This window comes from Eupeodes corollae, chromosome 1 (assembly GCF_945859685.1).
Source record: "Eupeodes corollae chromosome 1, idEupCoro1.1, whole genome shotgun sequence".
In the NCBI taxonomy this organism is placed as follows: Eukaryota; Metazoa; Arthropoda; class Insecta; order Diptera; family Syrphidae; genus Eupeodes; species Eupeodes corollae.
Window position 1 is genome coordinate 116824497 of NC_079147.1, and position 25226 is coordinate 116849722.

General features: G+C 35.1%; 1 protein-coding gene across 3 annotated transcripts in view; it reads right to left on the reverse strand.

Moving 5' to 3' along the window:
- LOC129954222 (cell adhesion molecule Dscam2) overlaps positions 1–25226 on the reverse strand; it is a 108967-nt gene that overhangs the window by 58879 nt on the left and 24862 nt on the right. For all 3 annotated transcript variants that reach the window (XM_056067981.1, XM_056067982.1, XM_056067983.1), the window contains exons 6-10: positions 20034–20183; positions 19844–19964; positions 16591–16708; positions 10297–10520; positions 8095–8222 (exon numbers count right to left, since the gene is read on the reverse strand). In XM_056067981.1, the coding sequence (XP_055923956.1) occupies positions 8095–8222; positions 10297–10520; positions 16591–16708; positions 19844–19964; positions 20034–20183 (741 nt within the window). The remainder of the gene's footprint in view (positions 1–8094; positions 8223–10296; positions 10521–16590; positions 16709–19843; positions 19965–20033; positions 20184–25226) is intronic.

Sequence of the window (25226 nt, forward strand, 5' to 3'; positions counted from 1 at the left end):
TGCAAATATTTGCATTTTCGCCTTTTTGTTGTTTGTGTTGTGCGTAAGGGTTGTCGTCTGTTAGTTTTTAACTTTGTAGAGTGTTATATTTGTTGAGTCATGAGTTTTCTCACAGACTTTATTCATTCAGCTGATCAGCTTGTAAAATATGCGGCGGCTTTTAGAGCACTTCCCGAAGCAAAGCATTCATTGCAAGCCTTGAAGGCACGAAAAATGGAATTACGGGATGTATGGTCTGAAGTTAAGTCTAAGTATTTTGAATGTCTTCGGCTAGGATCAGAATCCGAAAATTTTGACGCGGCTACCATAGAAGAGAAGTATACTTATTCCAACGAAACTTATATCAGCTGTTTGGTGGCAATTTTAGAATGGGAAGAAAAACTTACTAATGTAACCAATCCAGATTCTAATGCAAAAAATATAGCAGATGATCACACTACTCATTTAAAATCTTATGGTGTCAAATTACCAGTTTGTGATACCGAAACTTTCAACGGTGATTATCTTAAATGGCCAACTTTTCGAGATATGTTCGAAGCCATTTATATAAAACATCCTAGATTGGGGGAGGTAGAAAAGCTTTTCCATCTAAGATCAAAGACTACTGGAGATGCCTTCAGCATTGTAGAAAAATTTCCTCTGATCAACTCGAGTTTTCAGTTGGCTTGGGAGTCTCTGCGTTCCACCTACGAAAACACGAGAATCATTGTCAATAATCAAGTAAAGACATTACTCAATCTACCTTCGTGTCCTACCGATACAGGAAAAACTATTAAGAACCTTCAACGTCATATAAATGATTGTTTAGCGGCCCTTAAGGCCCACGGAATAAACACTTTTGGTTGGGATCCAATTCTTATTTACACTTGTTCTAATTGTTTGCCCCCGAATACTCTTTTCTTGTGGGAGCAATCTCTAACGGATCCTACTGCTATACCTACGTGGAAACAAATGGATAAATTTCTTAGTAATCGGTTTCAAGTTCTTGAAACAATCGCCTATGTCACTTCACCTGCTGCTTCGACCTTTGACAAATCAGTTAAAACCCCGAAAACAGTTCATCAACCAAAACAGCGAGTGAACACTTTTTACTCAAATTCTCAAACTTCGGCGTGCAAACTCTGCTCGGAGAAGCATCCGATTAATAAATGTGCTCAATTTCTAGCAATGACTCCCTCAGTAAGATACGACACAGTCCGAAAAAATAATATGTGCGGGAATTGTCTTTCAACAAAGCATAGGTCAAGTGCCTGTCCAAGTAAATTCTCGTGTTCAACGTGTCACAAACGACATCATTCTTTGTTACATTTCCAAACTAGCACAGAATCGCCTGTTTCGAATAGTGTTCTACCGAGTTCATCAATACCAATTGTTAGAGCAACATCAGCTCCCCCAAGTCATCCACCGTCTCAATTACAGTCCACTTCGCCACCATTTGTACCATCCATAACCGGTAGAACTCATGTCGCTTCATCGCACAAAAATGTTTTATTAGCAACGGCTCTGGTGAATATCATCGGACAAGAATCAAATCACTTGGTTCGTGCCTTAATAGATCCTGGATCTGAGGTTTCATTTATGCTAGAATCTGTCCAACGACGTTTAAATTTACCAACTTACCCAACAAATATCTCCATTTCAAGTGTTAATGCAACACACGCTGCTTCTTCGAAAAAGCTTTGTACCTTTTCTTTTCTTAATGGAGAAACCCCTGATGTTCCTATTGCAGCGAGCGCTATAGTTCTGAAGCAGTTAACCAATGATTTGCCAAGTACTTCCTTCTGGAATTTGGATACCACTGAACTAAAAGGTCTTAGACTTGCTGATCCCACCTTTAGTCGTTCTGCGAAAATAGATTTGCTAATTGGTGCGGATTTATACCCCGACATTGTCAGGAATGGAATACGACGAATCTGTGAGACTCTTGTTGCTCAGAACACTGTGTTCGGATGGGTTCTTCTGGGCCCCCTTCCTAAAACTGTAAATACATTTGGAACTTTCGTGACTGAGCAACAAACAGTTTCGTTAGATGCGCTCTTAAAACGATGTTTTGAATTAGAAGAGGTGCAAGACGGCAAACCTATTTTGTCAGAAGAAGAGCAATATTGCGAAGACTTCTATTCAAAAACAACATTCCAAAACCAAACGGACAATACGTAGTGCGTTTACCATTTAAGCCAAACTCAGCGTCTACACCGCTAGGTAGCTCTAGAGGAATTGCTCATAAGCAATTTCTTCGCAATGAATCAAATCTTACGAGAAAACCTGACCTGCAAGTTCAGTATTCCAAGGTTATGTCTGAATATTTGAACCTTGGGCACATGCGTAAGGTGAACCCTGATGAAGAGGTAGATAATGGAACTGCTTCCTCCTTTTATCTCCCACACCATGCCGTTTTGAAGCCTGAAAGTGCTTCAACCAAGGTTCGTGTGGTGTTTAACGCATCTAGTGCGTCTACTAGCGGTGTCAGTTTAAATGATCTTCTATACACAGGGCCAGTACTCCAACGGGATCTTACCTTTTTAATCATTCGTTGGAGATTTTTCAAATTCGTATTTAATGCCGACATTCAAAAAATGTACAGGCAAATTGCCGTACATCCACATGATACCAAGTTTCAACGAATTCTCTATAGATTTTCTTCCTCGCATACTGTGGAAGACTATGAGTTATTGACGGTAACTTTCGGCATAAATTGTGCGCCATACCTAGCCATTCGAACCCTCTTGCAGCTAGCTAAGGATAAATGCAAGGATTACCCACTCGCTTCACAAATTATCTCATCAGAATGCTACGTCGATGATATTCTTACCGGTGCTCATGATCTCCCAACAGCTCTACGAGCCCAAAGAGAGTTGATCGACCTGCTAGATTGTGGTGGATTCCCTCTGCGTAAGTGGACATCCAATACGACTTCTCTTTTGGACCATTTGCCTCCAACTCACGTTTTAAACGAGAACTTTGTCAAATTAGACAAGGAAAGCACCACAAAGACCCTTGGCATACAGTGGAATGCCAAGGAAGATTATTTTTACTTCGTCGCTCCACCATTACATCTTTCGGAAGCTCCTAGCAAAAGAGAAGTATTTTCTCAAATCTTACAACTGTTTGATCCTGCTGGGTGGTTGGCTCCCATCATAGTAAGAGCAAAAATCCTAATGCAACGAATCTGGGTAGAGGGCACACAGTGGAATAATATTATTCAAAGTGAAAGTTATGGAATATGGGAAGCTTTTGTCGAAGCACTCTCCGACATCCAAGAACTTCGGATTCCACGCTGGTTGGAGTATTGTCCATTGTACAAAATACAAATCCATGGATTCTGCGACTCGTCGGAGAAGGCTTTTGCGGCAGCTTTGTATTTGCGCGTTGAAAAACCTGATGGATCTATCAGCTCACATTTGATTTGTGCCAAATCTAAAGTAGCCCCTATTAAGCCTGTGTCGTTGCCGCGACTTGAACTCTGTGGTGCCCATCTTCTTTCAAAATTGGTTAAGGCTTATCTCCCAAATTTTCCAATAAATTCATACCAAACCCATCTTTGGACTGATTCCTCCATTGTACTTGCATGGCTCAATAAGCACCCTAGTACTTGGAAAACCTTTGTGGCGAACCGAACAAGCAAGATAATCGATAATGTGGGAAATACAAATTGGAAGCATGTCAGATCAGGCGAAAATCCCGCCGATCTTGCGACTAGAGGACTCACACCAAAGGAGTTACAGTTCAACAATCTGTGGTGGTACGGACCTAATTGGTTGCGAGAACCTCAAACAGTTTGGCCAAGTACTGAACCTGAACCACCGCTTGACGATCAATTAGAACACAAAAATGTTTCGTGTTTTGTAGGACAAGTCAATTGCAATGAGGTTTTAGAGCGTTTCTCTTCTCTTTCACGTGCCTTGCGTGTCTTGACTTACGTCTTTCGCTTCCGTTACAATTCCGTTAAAAAGCCTAAGACCGATATATTCCGACACAAGACTAAAGCTGTAACACAACAAGAAATGAATTTTATAAAAACTCGTCTAATTATTCTGAGTCAACAAACATATTATCCACGAGAGTATGAACGTTTATCAAATGGTAGGCCCTTGCCTGCTACGAGTAGTATTTTGTGTCTTAATCCTTGTTTGGATTCTAGTGGAATCCTTCGTGTAAATGGGAGGCTAACTAATTCTGCCCTTACATATGGTGAAAAATATCCCATAATTATTCCCTATGAATCTCATTTCGCCAAAATTCTTATTAACTTCATCCACAATTTGACTCTACATGGTGGCAACGCACTTATGATTTCCGTCATAAGAAGAATGTATTGGATTCCAAAAATTAACAATCTAATAAAGTTTTGCATACGGCAGTGTATCACTTGCGTAATCCACAAAAAACAGCTTCGCACGCAGATTATGGCAGCTCTGCCAACAGAAAGGTGTACGTTTTCGCCACCTTTTACTTATACGGGTGTTGACTTCGCTGGGCCGTTTAACATTAAAAGCTTTTTAGGTCGAAGCTGTCGCTTGACAAAAGGCTATGCCTGTTTATTCGTTTGCCTTTCCACGAAAGCGATTCATTTAGAGGCAGCTAGTGACCTCTCATCTCAAGTGTTCCTGGCAGCATTTGCTAGATTTGTTGCAAGACGAGGACTTCCTAAGGAAATGTTTTCCGATCATGGAACAAATTTCACAGGTGCGAATGTAATATTGCAACGCGAATTTAAGACCTTTTTAGAATCTTCGTCAAACGAAACTCGTCAAAAATACGGAGTTCAGGGTTTAGAGTGGAGTTTTATACCTCCCGGCGCTCCTCATATGGGTGGCCTTTGGGAGGCTGGGGTGAAGAGTTTTAAGACTCATCTTCGAAAACTTGGAGACACGAGCAAATTTACTTTTGAAGAATTCTCGACTATTCTCGCTCGTATTGAGGCGTGTCTAAACTCACGCCCTATTTCTCCAATGTCTAATGATCCGTTAGACCCTCTGGCCCTAACTCCAGGACATTTTCTCCGCGGCAGTCCATTACTCACATTCCCTGAACCATATAGTAATGTAAATTCTCTTCCTCTAATCAATCGATGGGAAAACCTTAAGTGCCTCCAGCAGAAATTTTGTCAGCGCTGGAAAGAGGAATATTTGAAAGAGTAACAGCAACGTTACAAATGGCAATTCCCTCGAGAAAACATAAAGGTCAATGACATGGTTGTCGTCAAACAAGAAAATCTACCTAGTACCGAATGGAAGATCGGACGAGTAATCAGAGTGCACCCGGGAACAGATGGAATGGTAAGAGTTGCGACTGTAAGAACTCCCCAAGGTGAAATCACTCGACCTGTAGTGAAGTTATGTGTTTTGCCAATCACTTAATTTTAGGAAGGGTACCACCAGAGTAAATGCTTCTTTTTACCGCCTTTTGAAAAATTGCATCTTTATTTTTTGTTTTGTTTTTACTCTTGAAGTAAAATATATGATATCGTTCAAATTTATATGTTATATTTATGCTCTTTTCTTAACAATATACTTTTTTTTTTTTTATCCATGCACTGAATTTATGGTTCCTGTAGATATAAGTTATCTTAAGCATTTATAGTTTTTTCTTTTTGTTGGCGCAATGCGTCAAGGGGGGCGGTAATGTTAAGGCCATCTGTGAGCCAGGCACAACTGTAGCTCTGTCTGCAGTTTTGCCTCGCTCTACGAACATACCCCTTCTTTTCATAATACTAAACGAACTTAACGAAACTATATAATTGTCCGGCTTCTTAATTTTTGCCATGCTAAGCTTCGCTCTCTTCCAATTCTGCCCGTCATCCGTGCCACATTGTGAAGCAAAAAGGTTAAAAGTATTGTACTTAAATTATAAAACTTTTTGTATATATGTATATCTAAAACTTAATATAAAAACACTAAAAATAAAATATAAAACTAAATAAATTTGTGGTATTATGTCGATCGTATAAACACAGAGCCTTACTTTACACTTTTACGCTCGAAATAAGATAGCGCAATGGCGATCTGGGAACCTCAGTTTAATGCGGTGTTATGTTGAATAACTGCACAGGTGCTGTTTTGGTTGACTTATAAAGGTTTCGACAACTTATGGTTTATCAAAAACTGAGCAGGCTTGGCATAAGCATACGATTGTTTTTTAAGCTTTATGATTGCATAACGGTAGAAAGTTGGATGTCAAGTGTCAATGTAACTTCTTCCGCAAAAGAAAAAAATCGGTTGTCAACTTTTTTTTACAAGAAATAAAAACGTACAAAAACAACAAAAAGCTTTAAAGAAATATTTTTAGACTCAAGTTAAGAGTACAAAAAAAATATTAAATTAAAATTTTCGTCTCTTACACAAAATACTGTTTTAAATATTTCCTTTCTCACCAGTTGATCGTGGATGCCGATTTTAAGCACAACCAGACATACTTAAAGATTTGGGATCTGGTATGTTGAGTTCTTCAAGCCATTAAATGGTTTTTTTTTTTTGGTATCAGATACGGTAGAGATTTGGGAAATATTGAGCGATTTAGAGCATAGGAAGGTAGAATTCATTTTGGAAGAACTTTTAAAATCAATAACCTAAGTTCTAGGGTGCACCAAATTAGTTGAGCATAAGATCAGGACGTCTACAGATCCGGTCAAACAAAGTTGCTACCTTGTTTCGCCCGCGATTCAAGAACGTATTAATCAAGAACTCCAGGGAATGATTCATGTCGTACTGAATCCGTGGACATCGCCTGTTTCATTTTTTTAGGAAGACATTTGGGATACACAATTCACCAGCGCGTGGCAAAGGTTGATTGACGATTTTCTGGGTCCTGATATAGCACCATTTGTCTTTTCATATTTAGATGACGTTACCATCGTCTCAAATTTTTTCGAAAAATACATAGAAGTTCTCAAAGAAGTTAAGGTAAGGAGAGGCCGATTTTCAAATGTAATAATGAAATATAATTTTTGTAGACCTTCTTTAGATTTTTTAGGTTGTGTAGTCTCGGAAAGAGTGATAGACATGATGAGGACTCCTGCACCAAAAAATGTAAACAAATGTGGGGACAAATGTGGATTCGTACCAAATTTTGCAACTTTAGTTAGACTTCTTACCGATTTATTGTTGCAACAGACGTTTCAGGTTGTGATATGAGTGCGTACAATCGAATGTGTTTGAGGATGGCGAAGAAACTGTTTATAGTTTACAACTATTGGTGACGCATCAGTACGTTAAGAACTAGGGCCTAGTGACTTATAACTCTCACCCATTCCTGTGTGCGAGTACTGTTGTCAGGGATGGAGGGGTCCTACGGTCTTAAGCCGAATGCTAATTTTAGAACGCACTTTTTCATTCTAAGAACTACTCTTGGAGAATTAGTCAATTCCTCGCAAGAACTGATGGTATAGGCAGGGATCGATCCCAAGACCTCTATCATGACAGTCCATCACACTAACCATGATGCCACGGATCTACCAAATAGACACTCAAATTTTCGTACGAATTGGCCAAGCCATTTTATATTTATATTTATATTTATATTTATATTTATATTTATATTTATATTTATATTTATATTTATATTTATATTTATATTTATATTTATATTTATATTTATATTTATATTTATATTTATATTTATATTTATATATTTATATTTATATATATATATTTATATTTATACTTAAAGTTTGTTTAATAATCAAAAAGGGATATGCTTGACAAGGATATTCGAAAATGCAACAATGCAATGAAATGTAGATTTTCCTTTTAAAATTTGTTGTGGAAATAAGAAAAATAAACAAATCATTTAACATGGATTTTCCCACCCCGAAAGTACTTTTCGGTATAATTTATAGGAGCACACAGCGGGGAAGGCTATGTCTCCGATATAAAGATGGCGTAGACCACGATGCCCGGAGCCTTCAAACTGGAAAGCATGTTGACGTAAAAAGTGGATTGTGTTTTGAAGTCAACTCTCCCTTAAATATGCTTAATCCAACATTTCTCTCTGATAGAGTTTGATTTCTTTTTTGTGTATATATATTTGTTTGTAATTTTGTACGTACGAGCGCCTTTATTATAATTGTCGCTGTAGTTGATTAAAAATACTTACCCCCTAACTTAAGTTCAGCCATAGCTTGGGCACTTGCTTTGTGGTTTCCAACCAAGCATTGATAAACTCCTTTGTCATTTCGACCTACATTTTGTACCATCAGGGTTGTCTTCGATAAAAGCCGCACGCTATAAAAAACAATCAGAATCAAATTGTTATCCTCAAAAGCGAACAAACTGCATAACAAAAAATTATAGCTTTTGTGCTAAAAACAAAAACTAATAATTTGTATTGTATTAAGATAAATTCTACATCTGAGGAATCTTGAATAAGAGAACATTTTTTCTATCACTGATTTTGCAAAAAGCGAACATATTTTAAATACTCATTTTGCAATAAAGGCAAAAGTTTAAAAAAAAATACATTTTACAGATGTTCAATTTGATTGAATCTGTAATTGATTAGTAAAAATATAATTTAAACATTTTGGGAATGCAACGGCTGTGATTTTTGTTGACATGTCATATCACCAAAAGGAATAAGCTCCAAATTCGGATGATGGCCTTCTTTCATTTTGTTTATTGGCTAACCAAAATGTCCATAACATTGAAGATAAGAAAGACTTAAGGATAATGGGTTTAAATAGATACAACAAAGGAGTTTGCAGTTGTCGCGAAATAGTTCTATGAAAGTAAAATTAATACAAAATTACTTATTTTTGGCAGAGGCTATCACTTACTAATGTTGCCTAGAAGATCCTATCCAACGTCCTGTATGAGCGTCTACAATTTGTCTGTAACATTTTTATCGGCACGTACCAGTCTGGCTTCAAGCCATGCAGATCAATGATAACCCTGTTTTCACATTAAAGCAAATCCTGGTAAAAACCAATGAATTTCAAGTCAATACTCACCATCTTTTCTCGAAAGAAAAGGGCACGCCATACAAGACTTAAAAAAAAAACTAATTTTACCAGTTCTACTCTACTGCAATTCGCGACGAGTAATTAGTTTCCTTAAACTTCTCTAATATTGGCAATAAAAAACTAGTTTTAGGCGCCAGTTACAGCTATCATTGAAATCGATCCGGAAAAATGTTTGAATCGATATTTAACGGTGTCACGGTGTTTCCCTTTGATTTGAAATGAAAATTATATACTGATCGATCGGAAATCACACAGAGCATTTTGTTTGAGAAAAAAGTGTAATTACGCATTTATTTTTCTCTTAAAATGCATTTTTCTATTTTCCGGACGGAAATTCATTTTCTTGAACAGCTGATACTTTAATGTTCAAAAGTGAAACGAATCGTTCCACTGATTTGTATTCCAATTTCACACAATTCTAATGAAAGATTTCTGTCAGTAAAAATTTGTCGGCTTTCAATCAGGAATGTTTTTTTGTAATGACAGAAAATGAAATCTTTAAACGACCTACCAAAAAAATCCAATGTTTGTTTTCAATGATGAAAACCAATGATAGCTATAACTGGCAAATAACCTTAAGTTTTCTATGTTTTTGTTTACAATAGATAAATTCTTTCATTTCTTTCATTCGTCGGTCATTGGTGTACATAAACATGAATTGCTTTATTGGACCATTGTTAATTTTGATCTTCAGAAAAGGTTTAAACTGTAAAAATCATAATTTATAAGTAGAAAATCGTGTAAAAATCTATTTAATTTCCCAATATATATTTTTCCTATGTGTAAAATATTATTTTATTTTCCTTCTGGGGCACGTTAAACTTTGGATGTCAAATCTCTTTTGTATTTTTAGAAATAAGAAGTTGTCTGTAAATAAAATTCAAAATGAAAAAAACGGTAAAAATTAAATAAGTTAACTAGTTTCAAGACCATTTTAAAATCAATCATAAGTTTGTTAGATAACTTGAGCTTTATGAAGCACTGCTTTTGTTTTAAAATGCCAAGGAGACCTGGCTTCCATAGGTTATCGAAGTCATTAAAATGTGCGACAGAGTTTGTAAGTACCCTCTATTTAATAAAATTCTTGTTTTTACATTACCTACACATTACAAATACTTTCAAAAATATAGGCAATACTTTTTTTAACACTAACATTAACATTCTTTTTAAATTTATTTTTCTATGTCAATTCAATTTATGTGAATAAAATAAAGAATCTAAAACTTGCAAAACATAGTGTTCAATGTCATATTGTTCACGGGTTAATTTGAATTAAATGTTGCTAACAATTTATCTTAAACAAATTAACAATTAAATACAAATACAATGAAACTCACTTATCTCGGCCAGTGCTGAAATTGTTGTCTTCCATAATTGGTCTACCATTGTGAAGCCAGTCGACGCTTTCTACTAATGATCCTGTCGTTGAACAATTGAATATAGCTGTTCCACCTGAATTAACTATTTGTACTTGCGGTAAGATGTGCACCGAAACGTACGACTCCACAATCAACTGAATTTCTATTCTTTGTTCTCCAAACTGGTTAGATGCTTGACATATCTGTTAAAAGATGTTTTAATTGAGAAAATATTATTAAATGATAAAAGTTTTACACATATCGGTTTATATTAACGGATTCGCTACTTGGCTTTAAAATTAAAGGCAATTTTTCATAAAATTATTATTTTTACAATAAATATATGCCTCATTTCTATTAAATATAAGCTTACCAATAGTCAATTTTTAATGATTTTCAATGTGTTGTGTAGGGTAAAGATATAAGTACTTAATTTAAACATGATGAAGAAAGCTAATGAGAAAAGTACAGGGATGTTCGGGAAATTATATTTAAGCCTATTTTAGTAAAAAAGTACAAAAGTAAAATATTCAAAACAAATTTCCTAAGAAATTTTATAAGGTAGATAACAAGTTATTAACTGAAAACCTACAAAACAGCTTAAACGAATGGAAACCAAAAAACAGAACTGACATCATAAAAAGCTTTTTAAAAAAATTTACTTTCTCATAAAAATTTAGCAACAAATTTCACACACCTCTTTTTCTCTCAAGGTAATTTTTGTTGCTGCACTATTTTTCATTGACAATTTGTTTACACTTAGTTGTGTGGTCGTTTATCAGTGCTGTGCGCTTGATTGGCTGGATTATTCTATTTTTACTGCATTATGATGGTATTTACGTCACTGAGAGGAAGCGTTTTAAAATACGAGTATGCTGCTTTTGATTGCAGAAAGCAGTGTTACCATTATCATTTTGATATTGCGATTTAATAGGTTGTGCAATATCAGGGTTTTTCATCAATATAAGGTCATATTACCATCTTGAACTGGAGTTCCAATCAAGGACCTAGTGTTTCAGTTTGGAGGTCGTGCTTTCGGATGATTTACTGACTACTTGAAGACAAATTTGGAAAAAAAGTTGTTACAAAACTGCGATGTTTACTATGGTGACTGCTACGGAGAAAAATAACAACGCCTATTTTTTTCATTGGAGCCAGACTAAGGCAACAAGTCTTGAGGTATAGGTGCAACAACGAACCCCTAATGACCATTCGCATCAAGGCTAAATTCGCAGATTAGTCTTATATCATCAATTGTTCTCATGCCCACACAGAAGAGAAGCATGAAAAACACCAAGGATATGTTCTTCGAGCTCTTTGACGAAGCATATAAATGGTGCCCTAGGTACAACATTAAAATTATCTTGTGAGATTTTAATGACAAGATAGGAAGAGGAGATATCTTTGGTGGAGTAATCGGGAGTTATGTCCGATTACGGGTTGAGGCTCGGCGATTTTCCTACGGGGCGAAACTTTATGGTAGCTAGTACGCGTTTTTTAAGATCAATCTACTTCAACCAGAATAACCATACGATCGACACCCTGGATATGCTCCAAACAGCAAGCATGCGCATAGCGGCGTTGCATATATAAGGAGGAGAATACCAACTTCTCATAAGGAAAGAAGAGAGAGCATTAGAAGTGTGCGGTTGAATATGTAGAGAGGCTCAGAAGCAGAAATGAAGTTCGAAAATTTTGTGAGCACGTGAAACTAAATTCAGAAGTGCATAAACCTCGTACCGAAGTCTGCAAAGACGAAAGTAGTATAGTAGAACCGCAGTCAATGCTAAAGATTTGGAAAGACCACAAGTACGATGAATCATTTAATATAGACGACGAAAGCCAATAATTCCGTCTTCTGATACGAAGTAAAGATAAGAATAGTCCTACAGCACAGAAGTGTTGCAAAATTTGAGGTAGGTAAGGACTTTGTCTACCTGGGCTCAACAATAATTAACCGCTGTTTTTTGGGTAAGAAATCAATTGATTAGTAAAGTTCTCTACCGAGCAACCAAATTGAAACTACATAAGACCCTCATCATCCCCGTTCTGCTAAACAGTGCGAAAGCATGGACTATGACCAAAAGCAGATGAAAGCACATTGAGCCGTGATCTATACGATCCTGTATGCATAAAAGATAAGTAGAGGAGAAAATGGATCCACTAAGGCTTCAAAAGAAGGATAAAAGTAAAGACTGACATGGCTAGGTCACGTAGCGCATGCAAACCAAAGATCCGACCTTAAAAGTTTTCGAATCCACACCCACAGTACAGCGCAGTAGAGGTAGGCCGAGCATCAGGTGGAGCGCACAAGTGACCTCAGTCAATTAGAAGTGAGTAACTGGAGACATCTAGCTAGGTACCAAGCTAGATGAAGAAGTTTGTTGTGTGAGACCCTAGTTCACTCATGAATATATTGCCGCCTTTAGTATGGATGTAACCCATTCACATACTTACTTAAGGTGGCGCTACAGTCCGGGGCGGACCTGGGCCTTAACCAACATGCATCTCCAGCCAGCTCGGTCCTTAGCTAGCTGTATCCAGTTTCGCATGCCAAGTTCGTTGAGGTCTTCTTCCACCTGGTTGCGCCACCTGAGTCGCGGTCTTCCTCTACTGCGCCGTCCCTCGGGATTGGATTCGAAGACCTTCCGGGCTGGAGCGTTGGAGCCTTTGGACTTTAATTCTACTAACTAAGTCAGTGTCGCTGTACAGCCCGTACAGTTCGTCGTTATATCTTCTCCTCCATTCTCCATCTATGCGTACGAGACCAAAAATCACCCGAAGAATTTTTCTCTCGAAGCATCCTATGACGCTCTCATCTTTCTTTGACAGGGTCCAGGCCTCAGCGCCATAAATGAGAACCGGGATGATGAGTATCTTATAGATGGTGATTTTAGATGCTCGAGGGAGGACTTTACTTCTCAATTGCCTTCTAAGCCCAAAGAAGCAGCGATTTGCAAGAGTTATTCTTCGCTTGATTTCAGCGCTGGCGTCGTTGTCTGTGTTAATAGCGGTGCCTAGGTAGACAAACCATTGTAACCCATTTTTTTCTTCAAAATTTGATTTTTAATTTCTATAAACTAATCGAGAATATTGAACTCAACATTACCAATATACCATTTTCCATATTTTAAAATAAAAATAAATCCATATATTTTTTAGCCGTGTATTGAAATTCTTATTTTGACAAAAGTTCCACGGTGACTTGTGTAGCAGTTGGGGTTTGTTTTGTTGTTTTTGGAGAAACATTTTCATTATCATCGACAAAAGTAGATGAATCAGCAAAAAAAAATAAAAGCCTTTGATGTTGTGAATTCATCTTGTGGTTGATGTTGTACAAGATTGATTTTTTTTAAGAGCTCTCAATAAGGCTTCTTTGTAGCTGATTTATTAAACAAAATATCAGGACTGTCCATTAGAAAAACATTCATAAAAACAACATATACTATATATGTATATAATATTCGTACTTCGAGAAAATAGGTATTATCTGCACCATGTACTAAGGCTTAGGTTATGTAGGTATTAAACAAAATGTTGGGTAAGCTAAAAAAAATTTAAAAATTGATAAATATAAACAAATTGGGTGCATCGTTTGAAATAATATATGTATCTAAATTTCTAGTTACAGATATCTACCTACCGACTTGAAAACAAATTTCATATCCTTTCATATCTACCAACAAATATAACATATCATTAATTCCAATGGACCAAAGTCTATGCAATCAAATACTATAGATTGAAAATCTTTCCTTTCCTACAAAAAGATACATACCCACCAATCCATGCGCTACATACATTGTAAACTAACACATCGGTCAATCGAAAAAAAATAAAGGATTCTTCTTTATATTATTGTCTCAAATCTTGAGTTTGAGAATCAAAGTGAATGAATAAAACAAGAGCATAATAAAAACAAATTATCGCTTGCCTTGCCTTGCCTTGGTCACAATACACGAAAAATGTATCATCTACGAGAGTGCAAGAGAAGGCAAAGAATTTAATCAAACTAAAAATATACTTTACGCAAAAGCAATAGCAAAGAACAGCAAAAACTTCATATCTTAGCCTTAATGGAGACCATTGCTGTTACCACAAAAGGAAATAAACAAAACTCATGGGGGAGTATTTCTTAGAAAGAGCTTTGATTTTGTAGGAAATATCTACTCTTAAAGCTTTTTAAAGTATGTACACCTTTTTCAATTTCATAGGTCTATCTTCTTCATAGCCGTAAGATTTCGGTTCGTTGATAATGAGTGCTTTAAGTGCATTGAATTTTCAAATTCGTTTCAAGTACTTCTGATTTTATAGAATTGCAATGTACTCTTAACTCGTTTTTTGATGCGTGTTTAAAACTGTCCACTTTTAACGATCCTATGAGCTTAACTGGAACCTTTCTTTAATTTCTTTGAATTATTTGTTTGGCGGAGTATCATCATCGGAGCATCTCATGTTAATGAAATGTTTATCCTTGGTTTGTTATTTTATGGAAAACTTAAACCACAGATAATCATATAATGACGTCTAAACCCCATACAAAAGTATGTCCTAAGAAAGGTAATTAGCTGACAAAACTACAAAAATTGAAGAATCAACAGCAACAACTAACAAAGCTTGAATGAATAGATAGAACCCAAAAGTAAGAACTTACAAAATAAAGAGCTTTTCAATTAAATTCTCATTCTCATAACAATGCACCGCACAAAATTTCACACTTCTCTTTTTCTCTCAGGGTTTTTTTATTGTTGCTGCACTACTTTTCCTTCTTTTCATTTTTCGCTTTCCTCCTTTTGTTTTGTGGATATTTTTGTTATATTTCTGTTTTTATTATTATTAATAAAGTTCTTAAGGTCAAATTTAATTATAATATGTCATTTTTTAAAAAATGTTTCTTTCGAAAATAAAATTTAAATAGATTTTGTTAAACCTTACAAATTGACTCAAATGTACATAAATTAGGCGTGCTTATCTACGTTGCTTTTCTTTTAAGAAAATGAGATAAGTTTAAATAACAACCAAGAAATATATCATTTAAAATGTTTTCCCCAAATTACAAAGAAAAAAGGATCTTCCACTATAAAATTGTGTCTCCTTGAGAACTCAAGTATGAAGATGTTTTCATTTTGAAGAATATTGTGTGCATTTCTTTTTCTCTCATATGTATATGTATTTTTGTTCTTGTATTATTTTGCTTAGTTTGCTTATTGTTATTCCTTCTTGGAACTGGCTAGTGCATTCATTATTTTATATGAATTTGAAATACACAATACGTAGGCAATTGAAATAATGAATTTGAGTTATAGAAAATGAAGACAAATTTAAAATGAAAATAACAATTTGTATGTGATGCCAAAAAGAAATGAAGTGTCTAAAATAATTCTTAAAATATGCTGTTAACTATTTTTATTTTAAATTAATTATTCATATTTTTGAAAGAAGAAATTTTGAGGTGATTTGTATCGTACATCCATAAACAATCTTATTTTAAAATTAAATTTTAATACATTTTTACAAATTTCAAATAAAATTTTAAAGAAGAATACTATAATTTTAAATATGCATCTGTTTTTAATTGCGACATAAGGGAACTTAGTATATGGCAAGTATTGCATTCGAAAAAAATGCCAAGCTCAAGATTGTAGGTAAAAACGACATTGGTAGAGAAGTCGAAAAAGTGGGTCTCCTTTTCCTTCCATCTGTCGCTTGTGGGTTGGGTTCGATATCCCGGTTTTTATATTCCCGTTTCTTAAAATCCGGTCTTTAATAATCCTTCTTTTATAATCCCACTTTTTATAATCCCGTTTTTAATAATCCTGTTTTGTATCATCCCAATTTTTTTAAACAACGAGTTTTGATTGAAAAATAGAGATTAGAAAAAAAATTAAAAAACGAACTATTTGTCTAGACTCATTTTATTGCAACCTTTAACAAATACAACATATCAAAAAATAAAAAATACGAAGTAAGGTAGTATTCTTTTGAAACAAACTCAAATACATTAACAAAGTCAACGATAGCAGTGAAACCGTTATTGAAAGGTAGATTTGCTGTAGGATGCATATTTTATAAAAGATATGGGCATGGCAGTGGGCGGTTATTTCTAGAGTTGATTCTCCTTCTCGAAAATCAATTCAGTGGTTCAGATTTTATGGAGTTTTTTCTGGTTCCCTTACCTTATCTCTTTTAAAATTATAGTTAAATTTTTCTTTGATGAAATGTTTACTTTTAAAACAATCTAATTTTAGAATTTTCTTATTTTTAATCACTTACCCATTTTCCAGAATCTCGATCATCGGCAGATTTTATTAGCAGGAGCGTCCTTGATAGAATAATTCTTTGCGAAGAAGGAATAGGGTATAATGCTGATGAGTCGGACACTCTAAACCACCTATTGTAAAGAAAACAAAGTACATGTACAGTACAGGAAGTATGCGTCAATTCTCATTAAATATTTTTCTCCAGTTATCTAGCAAACGCTATTAAGTTAGCTTTATGAGTTAAACAGAATCATTTTAATAATATAATTGAAGAGTGGGTATTCTAAATGAGCATACATATCGTAATGTAGATATGGCGCATGCATTTTCAATCATACTCAAGGGCCCTACGATGTAAATCAATTCTACATAACATACCTAATTGTGAACACACTTAGCGAAAGATAATTTGGGTTTTCCACAATTCGTTATTGTTAATTAAATTTTCGAACATGCAAATGGATGTTCTGTATTTCGGTTTGTTCCATTTTTGAACGCATTCAAATCAAATTTTGTATTTCTGTGCATTGATCTTTGATAGCTTCCTTCTGCTAGGAATCGGAGGGTTGCAGCAAGTTTTTGAATTGAAGAAATTGATGAAGATTTTATTTCCCTTAGAACATATAAAAAACCGTCTTAGCTCAATCTAAAATTACATTGAAAGCTAAAAAGAGGAAATCAAGAATTTACTTTATTTATCAGAAGAATTCTATATAATTTCCACACACTTACGTTGTGTCAGGTAAATCCAATATATTTGATTAGCCTCGCAAAATTCGTGTTCTTATTTTTTCTCTTGAATTCTGTTTCCTTTTTTTCAATTTAAATTGCCAATAATATTCCATACATCTTCAAAACAGCAAATATTTTACTTCAGAAACAAAATACAAATGGATGATCTTTCAGTCCTGACAGTTTTCGAAATCGATCGAATTGAATAACATTTCATTTTTAATGAAAACTAAAATTTCACTTCACTTTCGATCGAAATTCGAAATTTGGTCGTCTGTGTAGGTATTGAAACCGAATGTAGAACAGACTCAGTTTTGGCAACTACTTTTTTTGTTTTTATTGAAGAACTTGGTATTAAATAATCCGAAACTAATATCAGATTCTTGCAAGTTCTGAAATAATTGTTCTACATCAACAAAAAAATATCCTAAGAATTGTCATTAGGTGACAAAACTACAAAAATTGAAGAATTTAGAGTGACAACAACGAATAGAGACAAAGAGTTAGAGCCCGTTCAAACGATCCCGAATTGGCGGTTTTGCCGTATCGTCGATTTTACCGTATAAGCCAGTGTCAATATAATTTAAATGAGTATGTTCAGACAATACGGTATTTAACTGTATACGGTAAAATTACCGATTAGGTCGATTTTGTCATTCGGTTTTGTCTCTGCAAATCGTTTTCGGTCGTACGGTAAAAAACCGATTTGGCTCATCGTGGCAATGTATTTGCGTTCAGATGATTCGATATTTTGACCGATAGTGCGTCATTTTTCGTCTGGGCTACTGTCGAATAATTTATTGCTAGTATATAGTCGGAGTGGGTCGTCGGTGTAGGGTTGAGTACGGTGTACGGTAGAATTACCGTTCCGTCTCAACACTCCAACCGAAAAACACAGAATCGAGAAAATACCCGATATGGTGAAAATATCGAATCGTGTGAAGAAGCGACAAAATAAAAAGCTTTTCAGTGAACTTCTCCTCACAAAAATGAAGCACAAATAATTTTAAATATAGGGGTGTGCAAAATAATAGGTGTGTGCTAAAAAATATTCAAACAACCTTATAAACATTTTATAAGTTAACACAAACTCTTGAATTTAACACAAATTATTTGTTTGTATCCACTTATAAATTATATTCAACAAATAGTTGTTTTGATAAGAGGCATCTTTACATCACTTCACAAGTTGCCTATTGGGTTTAGGTCAGAAGACTTGGCCGGCCGCTCCATAACATTGATCTCATTTCTCACCACCGCGACCACCTAGCGGACATTTACTAAATCCAGAAAAATGGTCGAGCACTAAATCAGGAAAATGATGTTCTTATCTATGTACTGTGTTGTAGTTTTTTTTAGTTTTGGTCTTTTACAAACTTTTTACCACCATCTACACCGAATGAATTAATTTTTGAATCGTCAGACCATAAGACGTTCAGCAATTTTGTTTGCTCCTTACAAGATGCTGCTGCTCGTAGGGCTTGATTTAAACCAACGAATGAGAGTGACTTAATTATAATTCAGAAAAATAAAATCTTTTCGTATCAAATGTTTTCTTTAGAAAATACAATTAAAAGAGGTTTAAACTAATTAAACCAATTTTAATTGTATATATTTTTGTATCTTAAAACAAAAATAAAGAAATACAAATTGTTCTTTAAGTATCGTACAACGATTTGAATAAATATAAACAAATATTAGGTCAGACCAATTTTAACCTTATACATTTTGATGTTTTTCAAATCCCCAGAGTATGGTGTCCATTTTAACTAATGCATATTAGCCATGTAGTGGAAAAATTAAGACGTTGCGTTGTAGAGAGTGTGGGAAACAGGAACTGGATTATTTTCTGACGATTTTAGTTGTACCTTTATTTAAAAGAATGGTTTAAGTACGCCAATTTTAATTTTGTCCATATAATTACGGGTTTTCAAATATAGTTATTAACTACCCCTGGAATTCCGTTAATTTTCCGAAATTCAAAGGGTAGGAAAGTTCTTGATCTTGATAAGCTTCTTTTATACGGTTACCGCTTTTACAATTGTAAAAAAAAGTCCTACATTTTGTATGCCGGACCGGGACTCCAACTACGGACCCTCCGATCTTGCTCTATGAGCAGTATAAGAAATTGCTTTGTTAAAGCTAGTATACTTGCTAACACAAACGAAGTAAATTTTAATAATGTAAATGTTGCTGTACGTCTTCTGACTATCACTGTTTGAGATTGACTTTGACTGACACAGTATTTTTCACATATCAGATTGTTTCTTTTAAGAAAGTCGAAAAAGAAACAAATTCGGTCCTAATACGAAATTAATGTCTTTTTGTTTTGCGCGGTCACATAAAACGTTTCATTGGTTGGTTTCATTGCTTAGCAGTATTAAATCGTTATGACAACTTTTGAAAATACTAGCAAACTCGAATATCGTAATTTCAAAAGTTGTTGTTATGTTGCTTCATTGTTAACAGACATATTATTTTTCTTAACAAAACAAAGAATTAATTATATACAAAAAAAGAAAATAAATACTTACGTAAATATTGGAAATGGATTTCCTTGAATGTTGCAGGGTAAGTGCACGTCATTCCCTCTTTCGATATAAACTTGAAGCACTGGCTTTTGAGTTGTACAAGGAGCTAAGTTTTTACTTAATTCTAAAAGGAAGTACATATAAAGAAGATAAGATAATATAGATGAAAAATAAGTTTATCAAAGAAATTAACCTTTAATAGTAGGTGTTATTGAATCACTTCGTTGACGTTCACCGCTTAAGGTATTAGTTGTGAGGCACCAGAATTTTACTAGTCCGTCTTCAGCTCGAACAGATCGAATATAGAGATCACCTGACGTAGAGAGCACCACATATCTGCCAGCTTAAAATTATAACGGAGTAATACTGTCAAAGTTTTATAGAATTTCAGGTTCTAAGCTGCGTTTAAAATATACAACGAGAAAAATATTTTTCATACGAATACTTTGGATTATGAACCACTCAAGTGTGCGTATGCAAGATAACAGTTTGCATATATTGAGTTTGAGGTTTTAAAAATAAACTATAAAAAAACAGCTCTATAGACCAATTTTATTTTTCAAATATGAGTGTGTTTTGAATTTATAGGGCATGCAAAATTCACAGAACCAGAACCTTCGGATAGAAAACAGGGGATTGGATGTGACCTACACTGATAACTTTCATTAAATTTTTTTTTGTAACAAGTCCATTTTATTTTTATTGAAAGAGTAGATATGCAATAAACAGTTTTAGTTTAATATATATTTAAATGAAAATATTGTCTTTAAATATTACAAAACACTTACAAGAATATTTCTATGGCATATAACAACTTGAAAGTCAGTCTCATCTTTTATTCTCAATACTCGTATATTTATTTAACTTAAAATTAATTTTTAATTGCTTTTTAGTATGTTTGGTTTCAAGTTTATATTCAAATCAATTTGACCAATTCTTGGTAGTAATTATTTTTCTCAAAATTTCTTCAGATAGTGAAAACGTTATCCTTCTTTGCATACAATAATTTTGGAAGGAAATTATTTTTGATTTTTTTTTATCTTTAAAAACCTTACTAGATTCGTTTTCAAAATTATACTACTTCAGTAGCACGTCATATTATAGTAAAATTTATTTAAGATGTTAAATATTAGGGCCAAACAAAAATATCACTTTTTATTCAAAATGAAAAAAGCAGCAGGCGATAAGCAGTATGCACCAACGCATCCGCAAAACATGGTCGGAAGAAAGCATGCATGGAATTTCAATATAGTTATAATAGTCGGATCCTCAAGAAAGGAGACCTTGTGAACTGCGGCAACTACAGAGGCATCAGTCTCGTGAACATCACAAAGATCTTTTCCGACGTATTATGTGAACGTCTTAGCCGTTTGTCAACAACCGGATAGCTTCATTACCGTGTGGCTTCCGACCAGGGAGGTTCACCGTTAACCAAATATTAAAATTACTGCACATCTTGGAAAACACCCAAGTACTTTAAATCGATGCCAACCATCTCTTTATCGATGTCAAGGCCGCCTATGACAGCATCTATAGAGAAAAACTTTCAAACTTGTCTATTTTTGCAGATGACGATGAAGAATTCGCGCTGCTCTAAAAAGGTAGAAAAAGATCTTGCCGATGGTTTTTGACTGTCTAGCAACTTCTTGAACATCGTTCTGAAAAATTGTCTAAAACTCAACCGTCAACACTAGAGGCACAATCTTCCAAAGGTCAATCCAATTATTAGAATACGACGATAATATTGATACATCAAAGCGTGTAGTGGTCTGTTTTTAAGCATAACGATGGAATTGTTGTATGATCTGTACTTCTCCTTGCATAGTAGCCTTACGTGCGTGCTAAATCAGTTACCATAGGAGGTGTTAGGTAGAGTAGGGTGTCCAGTGCCCCAGATGGGGTCGTGCTAAGCGATCCGCTTATAGATATGCAAGCTGAACGTAAGAATGTATTTACTTTGCCACGGCTTATAGCTTTTTCTTAAGCAGTCCACCATACCGCCACACCGTACATTAAAAACAGTCTGATTACCGATGTGTATAGCCAATACGTGATTTGTGGTTGTAACTTGTAAGCTAAATGTATTACCAATAGTTTTTTTTGCAAGGAAAGAGAGCTACATTAGCTTTTTGACTATTTCTTTCTTGTACATTGCGTTTCCAATTTAGGTTTTTGTCTAAAATAAGACCCATAGATCATTCGAATTTTGTATTCCCTCCAAAATGGGCCTTAATCGGTGTTGTGTCTACAGCGATTGGCCCAAAGTAATAGTCTGTCTGAGGCATTTTGTAAGAGTTATTTTAAGATGCTTTCCTGAAACCCCTATAGCAACTTCATCCGCATAGACAATCGCTCTAAATCCTCTGAACCCTCCGCATCCAGATCAGTTAGGATTTCATTTACCACTAGGTTCCAGAGGAGTGGCGAGAGAACAACACCTTGCGGTGTCCTTCTACTAACGAATCTTCTGCCAGAAGATTTGCCCAGTTTTAAGTTAATTATTCTGCTAGTCAGCATTAAAAGAATTAACTCCCGAAGCGAACTCTCTACATTTAGAGATGTTAGTGCAAATGTGATTGAAGATGTGTCCAAATTGTTAAAGGCACCTTCGATGTTAAGGAAAGCAACCATAGTGAACTCTTTATGATTAAGGGAATATTCGATAGTGTGTACTAAGGTGTGTAACTACTTTCCTTTATAGTAGGCATGTTCAGACGAAGACAGAAGTCTTATATCAACACTTGCGCTTAAATGGATATCAATCATTCTTTACAAGGTCTTAAGAAGGAATGATGATAGACTTATAGGTCGTAGATCTTTAGGATTGACTTGCGACCATTAATTTGGTTTGGGTATTAAAACAACTTTAACTTCTCTCCATGCCGAGGGAATATGGACCGGATATAGACAGCTGGACAAAATTGAATTGGTGCAATAATGTCCGAAACTTTTTGTAGTTCAGCCATCTGCATTTTTCAGGTAGCTTGCCATCGTTGGACTAGTTGAAAGAATTTGCCATAGCCTGGAGGCTTCAGAAGTTTCTTCTATCGTGCCACAGAAGCATTGCCAGGAAGATCGCTTAGATTTCCTTAGTGTCTTTTTACAAATCCTTAGGGATTCTTTGGATTCTTAGTGAGAGGCTATTCTTATGGCTATTCTTATAGGTTAAGGAGTTCACGAAGTGATCGCTGCAAAATGAACCTAAATGAAATGATTTTTTTCTAAGCATGTTTCACTTGTAGCAGTTAATGAATGACTATATTTTAAACCAAGAGACCCCAAACATCGGCCTCGAAGAGAAAAGAAAGATTTTTCATACTAATGGGATACGTCTACTGGTACATCAGGCAGTATTATCTTAAACACCAATCTATTTTTTACCATAAAGCGAGGATCGTGTTAAACGGAGGGACAATGTAGACTGACAGTGGGCGGTAGACAACTTGGAAGAGCCAGTTCCAAACAATGCCACTTTTACCTTCATTCTAGGATAGCATAGGGCTAGAATGAAATGTTTTTCCAATGATTTACCGAATGCGTAGTCTAAAGTTGGAGCTAGCAAGACAGTAGCGGGTTATGTATGACGGGAAGCACCAATGCATCTTAGTGTTTTACGGGAACTTTTGTCTATCGTCCCCAGAGGGGTAAAACACTTGCCATCAATAACCGGACCAGGCACAAATTTTCATCGCCGATAGTGCCAAGCAATATGTTCACATACTTTTAGGACTGCAAACGAATATTGGGTCAAAAAGGAGCGCATACTAGAAAGCATGATCTCTCTGCTGAAAGTTGGGGACTTACGCTTCCGAACAATCATTACTAAGTTTTAAGTTTTTGTTAAGTTAGTTATAAGTTGCTAACTTTTAGTTAACGTTTTAGAGAGTTTTGAAAAATTAAAAACGACACAAAACTAAGAGTCAAAACTTTAATTTACCGTAAGCTAGTGGTCACCATTTCAACAGCGCCATTTTTATGGAAATGTGCAGTCAGATTTAATCCCATAAGTTTATCCAAGTCCATTTTATTTTTATTGAAAGAGTAGATATGCAATAAACAGTTTTAGTTTAATATATATTTAAATGAATATATTGTCTTTAAATATTACAAAACACTTACAAGAATATTTCTATGGCATATAACAACTTGAAAGTCAGTCTCATCTTTTATTCTCAATACTCGTATATTTATTTAACTTAAAATTAATTTTTAATTGCTTTTTAGTATGTTTGGTTTCAAGTTTATATTCAAATCAATTTGACCAATTCTTGGTAGTAATTATTTTTCTCAAAATTTCTTCAGATAGTGAAAACGTTATCCTTCTTTGCATACAATAATTTTGGAAGGAAATTATTTTTGATTTTTTTTTATCTTTAAAAACCTTACTAGATTCGTTTTCAAAATTATACTACTTCAGTAGCACGTCATATTATAGTAAAATTTATTTAAGATGTTAAATATTAGGGCCAAACAAAAATATCACTTTTTATTCAAAATGAAAAAAGCAGCAGGCGATAAGCAGTATGCACCAACGCATCCGCAAAACATGGTCGGAAGAAAGCATGCATGGAATTTCAATATAGTTATAATAGTCGGATCCTCAAGAAAGGAGACCTTGTGAACTGCGGCAACTACAGAGGCATCAGTCTCGTGAACATCATAAAGATCTTTTCCGACGTATTATGTGAACGTCTTAGCCGTTTGTCAACAACCGGATAGCTTCATTACCGTGTGGCTTCCGACCAGGGAGGTTCACCGTTAACCAAATATTAAAATTACTGCACATCTTGGAAAACACCCAAGTACTTTAAATCGATGCCAACCATCTCTTTATCGATGTCAAGGCCGCCTATGACAGCATCTATAGAGAAAAACTTTCAAACTTGTCTATTTTTGCAGATGGCGATGAAGAATTCGCGCTGCTCTAAAAAGGTAGAAAAAGATCTTGCCGATGGTTTTTGACTGTCTAGCAACTTCTTGAACATCGTTCTGAAAAATTGTCTAAAACTCAACCGTCAACACTAGAGGCACAATCTTCCAAAGGTCAATCCAATTATTAGAATACGACGATAATATTGATACATCAAAGCGTGTAGTGGTCTGTTTTTAAGCATAACGATGGAATTGTTGTATGATCTGTACTTCTCCTTGCATAGTAGCCTTACGTGCGTGCTAAATCAGTTACCATAGGAGGTGTTAGGTAGAGTAGGGTGTCCAGTGCCCCAGATGGGGTCGTGCTAAGCGATCCGCTTATAGATATGCAAGCTGAACGTAAGAATGTATTTACTTTGCCACGGCTTATAGCTTTTTCTTAAGCAGTCCACCATACCGCCACACCGTACATTAAAAACAGTCTGATTACCGATGTGTATAGCCAATACGTGAT